The 13199-nt window shown below is 38.0% G+C and overlaps 1 protein-coding gene across 1 annotated transcript in view; it reads right to left on the minus strand.

Moving 5' to 3' along the window:
• Nucleotides 1-13199, minus strand: part of SEMA3C (semaphorin 3C) — a 207748-nt gene that overhangs the window by 96642 nt on the left and 97907 nt on the right. Inside the window, exon 3 of the mRNA XM_005890239.3 lies at nucleotides 1578-1738. Within this exon, the coding sequence (XP_005890301.1) occupies nucleotides 1578-1738 (161 nt within the window). The remainder of the gene's footprint in view (nucleotides 1-1577; nucleotides 1739-13199) is intronic.

Genomic DNA, 13199 nt, shown 5'->3' on the forward strand with positions numbered 1-13199 from the left:
ACTAATGGTCATACAGTGCAGTGGTGGCTCAAGAATTTCTGCAAAGGAGACGAGAGGCTTGAAGATGAGCATGGTGCCTGGCCATCGCAAGTTGACAACTACCAATTGACAGTCATCACTGCAAACTGACAGTGACCAATTGAGATCCATCATTGAAGGTGATCTTCTTACAACTACATAAGAAATTGCTGAAGAACTCAGTGTCGATTGTTCTAAGGTTGTCTGGCATTTGAAGCAAACTGGAAAGGTGAAAAAGCTTCAGGGTGCCTCATGAACTCACCACAAATCAAAAAATCATTGTCTTGAAGTGTCGTCTTCTCTTTTCAGTGCAACAACAAATCATTTCTTGATTAGATTGCAACATGTGATGAAAAGTGGGTTTTATATGACAACCACTGATGACTAGCTCAGCAGTCAGACCAAGAAGAAGCTCCAAAGCACTTCCCAAAGCCAAACTTGCACCAAAAAAAAAAAAAAAAAAAAAAGGTCATGGTCACTGTTTGGTAGTCTGCTGCTGGTCTGAACCACTACAGCTTTCTGAATCCTGGCAAAACCAATAAATGTGAGAAATATGCTCAGCAAATCGATGAGATGCACTGAAAACCGCAACTCCTGCAGCCGACATTGGTCAAAGAAAAGGCCCGATTCTTCTCCACGACAATGCCTGACCACGTCACACAACCAATGCTTCAAAAGTTGAATGAATTGGGCTGCAAAGTTTTGCTTCATCTGCCGTTACCTGATCTCTCATCAACTGACTACAACTTCTTCAAGCATCTAGACAACTTTTTGTATGGAAAATGCTTCCACACCCAGCAGAAGGCAGAAAATGTTTTCAAAGAGTTTGTTAAATCCTGAAGCAGAGGTTTTTATGCTACAAAAATAAACAAATTTACTTCTTGTTGGCAAAAATGTGTTGATTGTAATGGTTCCTATTTTGATTAATAAAGATGTGTTGGAACCTAGTTTTAATGATTTAAAATTCATAGTCTGAAAACATAATTACATTTGCGCCAACCTAGTACAATGAAATAGTTAACCCTTGAACAACTTGCTGGTTAGGGACACTGACGTTATATTCCAATTCCACATCTAAAGATTCAGTCAACCATGTAATATATAGTATTTATAGCCCTCAACAATCTGCATGTAATTGGACCCATGCAGTTCTAATCCCTGCTGTACAGGCCACACTTGTTCACAGAACAGTGAATTTAATAATTGTGTTCCTTTCAAGGCTGTCTTGGACTACATACAGATGACAAGGTAGGTTATCCTTTAAACTAACCATTTTTCATGCTATACTCCACGCTTCTCTTTTTTGCATTTGACGTATGTATACATGGGAAGTATTTTCTCACTTAGTTTCCAGTTTTAGATGGTTAAAACTATGAAAGTAGACGTGGTGAACTGAATTTATTATATTTTCAGTCCTTGAAATAAGTACTAACTTTCAACTATTTATTGACATGTGGCCTATTCTAATGAAATCCATAATTTTTTTGTCATATTTGAAAGTTTTAAAGAACAAGGCATCTAGGAATTCAGCACTGCCCTCATGAAGATGATAAACTTACACTCAAAGGTTCTTGACTTATGTTGTTAATATTCAAGGAGAGAATGTGATCTTTGCTGCCCACGTACATCCGGTCCTGATCTTCATCCATTAATAATATCCTGTAGTCTAAAGGGTATTGGGACAGGCTGAAGTATTCAGATGTCTTGGTTTCTCGAAGCTCTGAAATGGTGAATACCACAAGTGAAAATTGAGAATCTTGATCTTATTATTTTAATGAAAATTATCTTACTGAAATACTTACCAAAAAAAGTCAAGATATATTTTCCTCTTACAACAAATTAATTTTAAAACAGTTATCTTATTGGATGTTTTTATTTATTGCCTTTATGCTGAATTAAAACATAAATCAATAAATGCAATGTTAAAGTTTATAGTAGTATTACTTGATTATAAAATTATACACATTTCATAAGATGGTTTTTAGTTTCTCATCAGCTCAAAACTAGTTCAGGTAAATCAACCAAAAACAATTGAGTAGACTGAACAGAAACAAAAGCAACGACAGTGTAAATGTCTTCCTAGCTTCTCTTAATGTTTTATTGTTGGATTCAATATGTTCATCTTTTTAGGACTGCTATTTCCAACTTTAAATATTTATCATATACATATGTATCAAGAGAAAAATATGAATTTTCAAATGTTCTGAATTTTTAGGTTTTCAGTATCTCAATGGTCAGTGACATATGTTCATTTAAATTCTTGTACATTAAATATGTGTCTGTATAGCTTAACTTTCAATACACTGAATGTGCGTGACAGTTAAAAAAATCAATAATCATTGTAGTAGGTTCAATTTTCTTTCCAGTCAAAAAGCTCCTTTGCACAATTAAAGACTTTTCCTCTCAAATGGTTCAAGAGTTGTTTGTTCTTTTGATTATGATCTTAAGAAAGTTAACTCTACAAAACAGTCTGCTTTCAGGCATTACTCTTTCAATGTTGAACTATTTCTAAATTTTAGTCACTGAACAGCAAATACATTTCGAGAAATTCTCACAGGGCTGTGATTTCATTTAAAACCAAATTAAAAATTCTACGAATTCTTATAGGCAGCCATGAACTTCATTCTGTGAACATCCAAGCTCATGTGTGAAGACAGAGAACAACAAATTTAACCTGTTTATTGGGCACACCAGTTCAGAATGTCTGTCATAATGTCTTTCAAGTGGTTTTATATCTAGCCAATGATCTAAAAATACTATGGGAGCAGAATAGTGATTATGAAGCCAGACTGTGGCACCAAACTTCCTGTGACATTGAGCAATTTACTGTACCTCACTGTGCCTTAATTTCTTCATGGGGAAAAAACAACAATAATGGTATGCTCTACTGAGAGTCTATATGAAAATCAATAGAATTGATACATGTAAATATATATCTGAAATGAGTGACAAGCTATTCAATTATAATAATCTTTACTGTTGGTCTGAATAATCTGAATTACTAGTTATAGGAAAGCATGAAATTAGAAAAAAAAGATGCAAATTTTCCTATTTTTTTCTTTTTCTTTCCTTTTTAATTTAAAAAGCTAGATTCCTAAAATTACTAACACATTCTCTTAAATCATTGTCTCTGACATTCTGTCCACTCAGTGACAGTAAAGTGCAAGATTTTTTTATGTGGAAAGAACCATTAACAACTTAGTAAAGTATTTCAGAAGAATTTTAAGAAGTAAATCATGAGAGAAGACAAGAACAAAAGGTATTGAAAGACCATTTAAATAAGAGACTCAGATGACAGACCTTTGGAAATAACAGACATGAGGGTGCAGCATGCTAACCTAGTTACTGAGCCTCACTAGATATCACAGGCAGCCAAGTGATGCAGCTGGTAGTCCTGGTGTAACAGGCATGGAAACTGAAACACCTTCTTTCATGAGCAGACTAAAAAAGAGTGGAGAGATGTCATTCAGGAAAAAAGTCAGTCCTTGGTAGATGAGAGGTTATTGTTGAAATAGGGAAAAGAAAATATCCAAGACTTCAGAACATGGGAGAATATAAAATGCAACAAATGTCACTCAAAGGTTGGAGAAGACACATTCTGCTTAAATTTGCCTAAAATCCAGAGTGTTTAATAAAGCTTGCTTTTCACCCTATGGAAGAGATTCATGATTTCGCAATTTCCCTGTTAAAACATGATTTGTAGGGTTCCAGTTGGGTGCAGGATCGGAGAAGGCAATGGCATCCCACTCCAGTACTCTTGCCTGGAGAATCCCATTGACGGAGGAGCCTGGTGGGCTGCCGTCTATGGGGTCGCACAGAGTCGGACACGACTGAAGCGACTTAGCAGCAGCAGCAGGATAGATTTTCAACAAACACCTCATGAATAAGTAACTCTCCAGTGAAATACATGGACTAAGTAAAACGCAACTGAGTTCATCACATCTGGGATCTAACCACCAGAATCTGAATGTTGGCCCTGCCATTTCATGTATGGATGTACTTGGCAAGTGCCTTTATCCCTCTAAACTCCAGTGTTTTCACCTGTTAAGTCAAGATAATAATAGTTCCTACATCACAGGGGTATTGTGAGGTTTAAATTGTTAATATGCATCAAGTGCTTAAAAGAGTACCTGTCTTATGGTGACGTGGGTTACATGGGTTACGTATTATTATGACTTGGGACAAGACATCAAGCTTCAGCCAGACAAGTAAGAAGGACAATTTGTTACACAGGGAGCAAATATGGAGGGACCACACTGTCTGATTTATATTTATTAATATATATATAAAAGATTTATGCTTTTCACATGTAGAATCTACTCAACTTATTTGAGCAGGACTGTAAAATAATAAACTATCTTTAAGAATAATAATTTGAGCATATAGGATAATTTGGGGGCACGTGAGACTGGAAAACTAGGAGATGCTGTTCAAGCTATGATGTTAATAAAGATCTGACATGCCAGAAATAGATGTGAGGGATACCTGAAGGATTTGGAATGATTTTATATGAAGCTGGCCTTTAGGTATAAGGAAGAGGCAATCATCTTCCAAAGTTGTAAACTAAGAACAGGATGAATTGAACATGGCCTTTACTGCTTTTGAGGGATTTGAAATGGAAATTTCTTTGGTAAAGAGATTGAGTGTTCATAGATTCAATTCAAACCAAAGCAGAAATATTCCACAAGCATGTAAAATTTAGATAACTAGTTTCCCATCAGAAATATAAAATCTTCAGGGAGAGACCTCCAGTTCCTCTCATGGATGATATGAAATTCTGAGAGTATGCAGATCTGAAGAAGTTCTGGGTAGAAGCTCTGAAGAAGAGCAACTATAAGCGAAAAGCAAAGAACAGAGACACATTGATTGTTGGATCCAAAAAGAGTAGCTTTGTAATCAAAATTCAAAGTGTGTCTTGAAGTCCTAAAGCAATGTGATATTGTGGAGAAAGTACAGAACTGGAGTCAAACAGTTCTGAGGTGAAATCCCAGTTGCATCACTTACTAATCTGTTAAAAAAAAAATCAAAAAACAAATTACCTCTTTTCTTCCAGGTTTCGATGTTCTCATCTACATACTGGTTATGTCAGTACACAGCTCAAAGGATGTTGCACTAGCACACGGTAGGAGATCAGTGTGCTGGTTTCAGCAGGAAAGATCAGTGACCCTCTGTCTACCAGACATTTTCTTTTTCTTTCCTGTTGGCAGAACTGGTCTGTGCCAACTACAGTGGATCCCCTAGAAAGCTAGTGTCTAAAATGTGGCCACATGACTAGTTCTGACCCAACAGACATAGAGAAAGTCTTCTGCAAGGTTACTGGAAGAGGGTCTTGGGTCTTAAAACTGACACAAAAAAAGAGGAGACTTCTTTTTCTGTCTCTGGACATTGGCATGTTAGCAAGATTTTTCAGCAGTTGCTGCTACCAAAAAGACTGTTTTCTGAGAATGCAGAAATTAAAAAAAAAAAAAAAAAAAAAACTTGAGTTCTCTAAGAAATCATTTAATGCCCTAACTACCCCTGGAACTGCTCTATTTCAGGACTACTTCTCTCTTTTTTTGGCCATACTGCATGGCATGAAGGATTTTATTCCCCAATCAGGGATAGAAACCATCCCCCATGCAGTGGAGGCTCTGAGTCTCAACCACTGGACCAGGGAAGTCTAAGGACTACTTCTGTTACATATGATTAAAGAAAAAAAAAATCCTTGAATTTTTTAAGGCACCTTGGGTTTCCAGTGTTCACAGCCCCTAACACCTTCTCACTCTTCCTACCATGGTTTGTTGAGTTTGGGCATTTTTTTTTTCTTCTCAAAATATTCTTAATTTTTTCTTTCTTTTTGCCTTATTTTCCTAATCTATATTGAAATAAAACCAAGACTGTTTATAAAACTGAGCTGGGAAAACAGCCTCAACCAAATTTTATTTGCAAGTAACAAACAATGGCAGTTCTCTTTACCTATTTCATTAGAAAATAATCAATTTCTTGCATTAAATTCAAATACCAGAGGGAGAAATAACTGCATTAACTTAAGACCTTTCTGGTCCAAGGATTTTATCTCTTTTTGTGGGCCATAAAGCTATCTTCAAATTTAATTACCTGTAGCTCATTGACAGTTGACAGCTGTTAACCAAGGAAGATTTACTTTAAAAGTACCTCTGTTAGAAGCCTAAAAGCTGAGGTTATTTTTTTAAACTCTATTTAAATTGCTGTTAGTTAGCCAATATTGAACTTTGGTGCCTGGGAAAAACTAAAAAAAATATAAACAAACATTTTTTTTTTCCCCTTAAAGAATAAAGAGAGGAGTTCAAAGCATCCAGAATTTTTATCTATAAAAAGAACAAAGAATTCATCATTTTGACTTAACACAGATCCAACTTAAGTCAACGAATGATTCAATAATTTGACCACAATTACAGAAAATAACTGATACAATGATTTGGCAACAGTGAGAGAAGGAAATCACAATTACTAGTCTCTCATCTAAACAAGTCAAAGAATAGCACTGTCCTGCATCTGTCTCTTTATATCTTAATAATTATGTCATCCTTTTTACAGCATTGAAAGTATATTCAGTTGAACTGTTTCTCAGGACACATTCAACTGATTGAGAAGGAACTTTGAGAGTAAGTGGTATTAGAAAATGCAGTGGCCCCACAAAGGGCAGTATAGGTCTCTAAGTGCCTGGGAAGAATTCCTGGGAAACAGTATTAAAACAAACAAACAACCACAACAAAACCTGCACGTTTCTAGTTTGAAATCCACATTATTGTAGAGTTCAAGGGTAGAAAATTATTGTAATGTCTTCCATGCCAGCGAGGGAAAATTTGTAGCATTATATGCTTACCTGGAATTCCTGTTTTGATATGGAAACCACTGTGAGCCTTAAGAATTTAACCAAGGCTGGGAGAACAAGACGTTTCCCCAAAATATAAACTCTAGCAATATAAATTTCTAGAACCACTTGAATATTGTCAACATCTTAATACAGCAATTAAAACATAGTTTAATATACAGAATGTATTCTCTCTGTTAACAACACTCTTTCCCTAACGATATTAAGAATTAACCTTTGTATACTTGGGCTTCTCTTGTGGCTCAGCTGGTAAGCAATCCGCAGGCAATGCGGGAGACCTCTGTTTGATCCTTGGGTTGGGAAGATACCCTGGAGAAGGGAAAGGCTACCCACTCCAGTATTCTGACCTGGAGAATTCCATGGACTATACAGTACATGGGGTCGCAAAGAGTCGGACATGACAGAGTGACTTTCACTTTGTACTGTTAGTGATCTTAACAATTCCAAGGTGACTAAGTCAATAAGAACGTATTCCTGTGATGCAGAATGTGATCTTGGTGGAGGAAAGATGGGAAAGTCTCGGATTCTCTTCTATGAATAATATATATCTGTTAAACTACTAAGTAGAGGAACTTGTTCCCTCAGAATACTATCTTATCTTTCAGGCTATTATAAATTTCAAAACAAACAAAAGAGTGCTTGATTGAAAAATCAACTCCTAGGAGTCTCTTTATGAAAAGCATATGCAACTGTCGTTTAAAATTATATTTAGTTTAATATCTCATGATGTGTTATTAATTTATATATTCAATGCATATTTATTGAGCCCTTATCACGGCACATGCTTACTCCTTGGAAGGAAAGTTATGACCAACCTAGATAGCATATTCAAAAGCAGAGACATTACTTTGCCAACAAAGGTCTGTCTAGTCAAGGCTATGGTTTTTCCAGTGGTCATGTATGGATGTGAGAGTTGAACTGTGAAGAAAGCTGAGCACCAAAGAATTGATGCTTTTGAACTGTGGTGTTGGAGAAGCCTCTTGAGAGTCCCTTGGACTGCAAGGAGATCCAACCAGTCCATTCTGAAGGAGATCAGCCCTGGGATTTCTTTGGAAGGAATGATGCTAAAGCTGAAACTCCAGTACTTTGGCCACCTCATGCAAAGAGTTGACTCATTGGAAAAGACTCTGATGCTGGGAGGGATTGGGGACAGGAGGAGAAGGGGACGATAGAGGATGAGATGGCTGGATGGCATCACCGACTTGATGGACACGAGTCTGGGTAAACTCTGGGAGTTGGTGATGGACAGGGAGGCCTGGAGTGCTGCAGTCCACGGTGTCGCAAAGAGTCGGACACGACTGAGCGACTGAACTGAACTGAACTATCATGGCAACTACATATCTGCTCACAAAAGAGGACACTAATATGAAAATATCAAGCCTCTATGACAATTATAAATCTTGCTTTGTTCTTGTTTTTCAGTCACTAAATGGGTTATGACTCTTTGCAGCTCCATGAATTGCAGTATGCCAGGCTCCCCTGTCCTTCACTATCTCCCTGAGTTTGCTCAAATTAATGTCCATTGAGTCAGTCATGTTCTCCAACCATCTCATCCTCTGTCACCCATGTCTTCTTTGACATTCAATTTTTCCCAGCATCAGGGTCTTTCCCAATGAGTCAGCTCTTTCCATCAGGTGGCCAAAGTATTGGAGCTTCAGCTTCAGGATTAGTCCTTCCAATGAATATTTAGGGTTAAATAAAGGAAATTTAGCACTGACTGGCTTGATCTCCTTGCAGTCCAAGGGATTCTCAAGAGTCTTCTTCAACACCACAGTTTGAAAGCATAAATTCTTCAGCCCACTCAGCTGTCCTTATAGTACAACTCTCACATCCACACATGACTATTGGAAAAACCATAGCTTTGACTACATGGACCTTTTTTTGGCAAAGTGATGTCTCTGCTTTTTAATATACTATCTAAGTTTGTCACAGCTTTCCTTCCTTCCTCCCAAAGAGCAAGCATCTTTTAATTTCATGGCTGCAGTCACCATCCACAGTGATTCTGGAAAACCAGGACATAAATTATGTCACCTCTTCCACTTTTCCCCCTTCTGTTTACCTTGAAGTGATGGGACTGGATGCCACGATCTCAGGTTTTTTTTTTTTTTTTTTAATGTTGAGTTTTAAGCCAGCTTTTTCACTCTTCTCTGTTAATTTTGTTTGGTTAAGTCCATCATGACAGTTTCCTTACCATAAACCTTACCTCACCTATCTGCAGAATGCACACCAACAGATTTTAAAGAAAATCCTTAGCATATCTTTTACTTTGGACATTGCTACCCAGGAAACAATTTCCTCTCCTAATTGTCTTATCTCAGAAGAATTTTAAGTAGCGTGCTCTTAAGTGACCCATTCTCTCCTGGAGGCTTACTATCTTGAAACTAGGATAGAAATTGAACTTCACCTACCCCTTTAGGACAAACAGGCAGATAAAGATAAGAGCACTGAAACTTCAGCAGGCTGACACTATAGTTCGCAATTTCTAAGACAAAGAGAGACCAGAAGGAATGTAGTAAAAGTGCATTTATTCAAAAATAATAGTCCCAAATAGCTACCATTTGTGGGATTAACAGTAGGAGTAATTAACTATTCTGGGTACTTAAAAAGCTTATTCCCATTTAAAACCTTTGTGTTAGGCTTTAATACTATTCCTACTCCATATTTAAGGAAACTTTAGAGAGCTTCCCTGGTGGCTCAGATGGTAAAGCATCTGCCTGCAATGCGGGAGACCTGGGTTTGATCCCTGGGTTGGGGAGATCTCCTGGAGAAAGAAATGGCAACCCACTCCAGTACTCTTGCCTGGAGAATCCCAAGGATGGAGGAGCCTGGTTGGCCACGGTCCATGGGGTTGCAAAGAGTTGGACACTTCACTTTCACTTTCAACTTCAGTTAATTTGAGCAATCTAACCAAGGCCATATAGTAATGAATACTGATAGAAGAGGCCAGAGCCAGGAATCAAAGCTTGTGGGTTCCTTCATCTGTGAAGTCAGTCAGACACCCCTTTGCTTTTCAAATGAGACTGACAACTTAAACACTTATTTATTGGGTTTTTATCCAATCATAACTTTTGACCCGCACATGAGTCTGTGTGTTACCTAGTCCAAGCTTGGTCTGCTTGCACCATGACAGGCCAACTAATGAGAGATGAAGTGTTGAGGCAAGGAATATGACTTTATTCAGAAAGTTGGGTGAACAAGAAGATGGCAGACTAACGTCGCAAAATAATCATCTCACAGGGGAAAGATATACTCAATTGAATTGCAGAGTTCCAGAGAATAGCAGGCAGAGACAAGAAAGAATTCTTAGGTGAATGATGCAAAGAAATAGAGGAAAACAATAGAATGGGAAAGACTACAGATCTCTTCAAGAATACTGGAGATACCAAAGGAACATTTCATGCAAAGATGGGCATAAGAAAGGACAGAAATGACAAGGAGCTAACAGAAGCAGAAGATATTAAGAAGAGGTAGCAAGAATACACAGAACTGTACAAAAAAGACCTAATGACCCAGATAACCACAATGGTATGATCATTCACCTAGAGCCAGACATCCTGGAGTGTGAAGTCAAGTGGGCCACAGGAAGCATAACTACAAACAAAGCTAGTGAAGGTGATAGAATTACAACTGAGCTACTTAAAAATTCTAAATGATGATGCTGTGAAAGTGCTGCACTCAATATGCCAGCAAATTTGGAAAACTCAGCAGTGGCCACAGGACTGGAAAAGGTCAGTTTTCATTCCAATCCAAAAGAAAGGAAATGCCAAAGAATGTTCAAACTACTGCACAACTGCATTCATTTCACATGTCAGCAAGGTAATAATTAAAATCCTTCAAGCTAGGATTCAACAGTATATGAACTGAGAATTTCCAGATGTTCAAGCTGGATTTAGAAAAGGCAGAGGAACCAGGAATCAAATTGTCAACATCTGTTGGATCATTGAGAAAGTAAGGGAATTCCAGAAAAACATCTACTTCTGCCTCATTGACTATGCTAAAGCATTTGACTTTGTGGATCACAACAAACTGTGAAAATCCTTAATGAGATGGGAATGCCAGACCACTTTACCTGCCTTGTAAGAAACCTGTATGCAGGTCAAGAAGCAACAGTTAGAACCAGACATAAAACAACAGACTGGTTGAATACTGGGTAAGGAGTAGGTCAAGGCTGTATATTATAACCCTGCTTATTTAACTTCTATGCAGACTATATTATGAGAAATGCCAAGCTGGAATGAATCACAAGCTGGAATCAAGATTGCTGGGAGAAATATCAACAGCCTCAGATAAACAGATGAAATGAAGTGAAAGTCGTTCAGTCGTGTCCAACTCTCTGCGACTTCATGGACTGCAGCCTGCCAGGATCCTCTGTCCATGGATTCTCCAGGCCAGAATACTGGAGTGGGTAGTCATTTTTTCTGCAGGGGATCTTTGCAACCCAGGGATCGAACCCAGGTCTCCTGCATTGCATGCAGATTCTTTGCCATCTGAGCCACCAGGGAAGCCCCAGATATGCAGATGATACCACTCTAATGGCAGAAAGTGAAGAGGAACTAAAAAGCCTCTTGACGAGGATGAATGAGGAGAGTGAAAAAGTCAGCTTAAATCTCAGTATTCATAAAACTAAAATCATGGCATCTGGTCTCAACGCTTCATGGTAAATAGATGGGGAAAAAGTGGAAAACAGTAACAAATTTTATTTTCCTGGGTTCCAAAATCACTGCAGACAGTGACCGCAGCCATGGAATTACAAGATGCTTGCTCCTTGGAAGACAAGATATGACGAACTTAGCGTATTATAAAAGCAAAGACCACTTTACCACTAAAGGTCCATATAGTCAAAGCTATGGTTTTTCCAGTAGTTATGTACCAGTTTGAGAGTTGGACCATAAAGAAAGCAGAGTGCTGAAGAAGTGATGTCTTCGAGTTGTACTGCTGGAGAAGACTCTTCAGAATACCTTGGACAGCAAGGAGATCAAACGATTCAATGCTAAAGGAAATCAATCCTGAATATTCACTGGAAGGACTGATGCCAGAGCTCCAATACTTTGGTCACCTTATGGGAAGAGCCGACTCACTGAAGACGACCCTAATGCTAGGGAAGTTTGAAGGCAAGAGAAGAGGGTAGCAGAGGATGAGATGGTTAGATATCATGACCAACTCAGTGGACATGAATTTGAGCAAATTCTGAGAGAGTGTAGGACAAAGGAGTCTGGTATTCTGCAGTCCATGGGGTTGCAAAGGGTGGGACATGACTTAGCTACTGAACAATATCAACATAATAACAAAAGCAACTGAAAACAAAGGTTAAAGTCAAAGAAAGAGATCCATCATGGAGTCAGAATTGGATCTTTCCTGCAACATGTTCAGTGTCAAATATAGTATAACAAATGTCTTAGTCTCTCAAATTTTCATTATTTGCCAGTTTGATGAGTGAGGGGGCTACATGGGATGAGGGGAGGAGCACATTCTCCAAACAATTGAGAACAGTCAAATTCTCAGTGATGCTATTCTCATTAAATCATTATAGCAAGTCTGAGAGGAATAAAAGTGAGAGCAGTCAGACATAGATTTCTGTAAGAGGTAAAAGGTTCCACTTTTCTGTTTTTGATGGATGGGCATGATTGGCCAAGTGGAAGCAAATTGCAAAAGGGATGAGAGAAAGAGTAAGTGATAGACGTCTATTCTGTGAGTCTGGCCAAGGAAGGGCAAAGGTAAACACAGAATGTATCTCCCAGGCATTGCATCAGAGGGAAAATTAATCAATATAAGGATGAATCTCATCTAACTTGCCCCAAACAGCCTAGTTTGGGGCTGTTTATCAGTATAATGATCAATAGTGCCCTCTTTAGACTCTCAAGAAATTCATGTTTAAATGATCATTTTAATTGTATGTTCTCTTTTCCTGTCTTGAATGGCTTTCTATTACTTTTAGAACAAAATCAATAATTTTTAACATGGCTTTTGAGGCCTGATGTAATCTGGTTCAAGACTATCTCACCAGAAAATCTCAGTCATCACTATTTGTTCACTTCCTTTTGTTCTCCTTCTGATCTTTTCACATCTTCAAACTTGCCTTCCTCCTTTCTGCCTCAGGGCCTTTGTATTAATACATGCTATTCATCCTGCTGACAGGATTTTGCCTGCCTTTTACTAGCTCCTACTCATAACTAAAGCAGTAATTTCTATGTAATTTAAATTGGACTGCTTCATAAAGGTTTTCCTGACCCTCTAGATGATGTCAGGTCTCAGATCTGCTGATAGTTGCTTTATTTCCCTTAGAATTTTCTCTTCTCTTAAAGGCTGCCTGGAAGATCATTTGAAATAG

This window comes from Bos mutus, chromosome 4, assembly GCF_027580195.1.
Source record: "Bos mutus isolate GX-2022 chromosome 4, NWIPB_WYAK_1.1, whole genome shotgun sequence".
Taxonomy (NCBI): Eukaryota; Metazoa; Chordata; class Mammalia; order Artiodactyla; family Bovidae; genus Bos; species Bos mutus.